Source organism: Sinocyclocheilus grahami, unplaced genomic scaffold (assembly GCF_001515645.1).
Source record: "Sinocyclocheilus grahami isolate Dianchi unplaced genomic scaffold, SAMN03320097.WGS_v1.1 scaffold9811.1, whole genome shotgun sequence".
NCBI classification, from domain to species: Eukaryota; Metazoa; Chordata; class Actinopteri; order Cypriniformes; family Cyprinidae; genus Sinocyclocheilus; species Sinocyclocheilus grahami.
In genome coordinates this window covers 2,832-4,310 of record NW_015512866.1, presented here as the reverse complement: position 1 = coordinate 4,310, position 1,479 = coordinate 2,832, and the positions used below count along the sequence as shown (strand labels likewise).

Here is a 1,479-nt window from a genome sequence, read left to right as displayed (position 1 = left end):
AATCCCATACGTTTCCAGCCGTGGTGAACTGGGAGAAGAGTATAGTAAACTTTATAGGTACCTAACGTTACACAATTTGAATATGATATCAATAAAACATTAAATTATATTTGAAAGGATTGGGGATTACATTGACATCGGTGTGTATTTTACAAACTACAAATGTATGTTTTGCTAGTACTTATGTACATTTAAATATCTGAAATGGATTGTAGGTAAATGCCCACCTCATCCAGCCCATTTCCTTTCTGTCATATCATATCCTGTTACTATTTTGGTGTGAGAGCTGCTGCAAACGACAGGAGGAGTGAACAACTGTCCAAATCAATCAAGCTGAGCCTTTTGCAATCTCGTTTGACTGATTAGATCAATAATATAGTTGATTAGTTTCATTCGCCAATCTGCTAACACGTGCTCTACCCAACAGAAAACAAACATGCTGAAATATTATTCAGGAAAACGATAAACTCTCTCCATCGTCAGACAAGGGTTTATCAGTAATATTTTACAGGGGCATAGCAGTATTTCACTGTTTGTATCTAAAAAGGGTATCTATTTATACTCCATTTTTAATACAACAACTGTGGCTGTCTGTCAAAGGTTCTTTCGGCCTGCGACGCAAGTGAAACGCTATTGGCTTGTTTCTAGATGAGGGTTGAGATCCATATATCCCACCCTGACTTCATGCTTCATAACATCGAGGAAGTTAAGCCACGTCATGGGAAAGAAATGCTGATAATGTTGTCGGACCTGCTTTTAACACCTTAAGGTGAGGAGTGACCCTCTTCGCCCTCTTACAAAACTTGCATGGACTTAACTACCTCAGTTTGTTTTCTCTCAATGTCTCGATAAAGCATAACACCATCAGCAATCAGTGGAGAAGAAGAGAAACACTTTCAAAAGGCATGTTTGAGTTTGTTTCAGAATAGACTGAAGCATTTGTGTGATTCTCCTGGTTGTGTTTGAAATCCTTAGTAGTTTGCTGGAGCTCTCAAACAGTGAAAATGGATTCATTCTCTGTGAAGGAAATGTCTTGTCCGATTTGCTGTGAAATCTTCAGGGCTCCTGTTCTTCTGTCGTGTAGTCACAGTTTCTGTAAGGAGTGTCTTCAACAGTTCTGCAGAACCAAGTACACTAAGGAGTGTCCTGTCTGCAGGAGGAGATCGTCAAAGGATGATCCTCCATGTAATCTTGTGTTAAAAAACCTGTGCGAGTCATTCCTGAAGAAGGGGGGAAAGGAGAGCCACTCATCGGGACCTGAGGAGGTCTGCAGTTTACATCATGAAAAACTCAATCTCTTCTGTCTGGAGGAGAAGCAGCCTGTGTGTTTAATGTGCAGAGATTCACAAAAACACCTCAATCACACATTCAGACCCATCAGTGAAGTAGTTTCAGCTCATACGGTAGGACAAATGGGTTTCAATAAATGTGACACTGGACCACAAAACCAGTCATAAGGGTCAATTTTTCAATGGTATG

The 1,479-nt window shown here is 40.2% G+C and overlaps 1 protein-coding gene across 1 annotated transcript in view; it reads left to right on the top strand.

Moving 5' to 3' along the window:
* Nucleotides 1-992: 992 nt before the first annotated feature.
* Nucleotides 993-1,479, top strand: part of LOC107578342 (tripartite motif-containing protein 35-like) — a gene marked incomplete at its 3' end in the record, with an annotated part of 2,131 nt that continues 1,644 nt past the window's right edge. Inside the window, exon 1 of the mRNA XM_016264310.1 lies at nucleotides 993-1,403. Coding sequence (XP_016119796.1) covers nucleotides 1,005-1,403 — 399 coding nt within the window. The remainder of the gene's footprint in view (nucleotides 1,404-1,479) is intronic.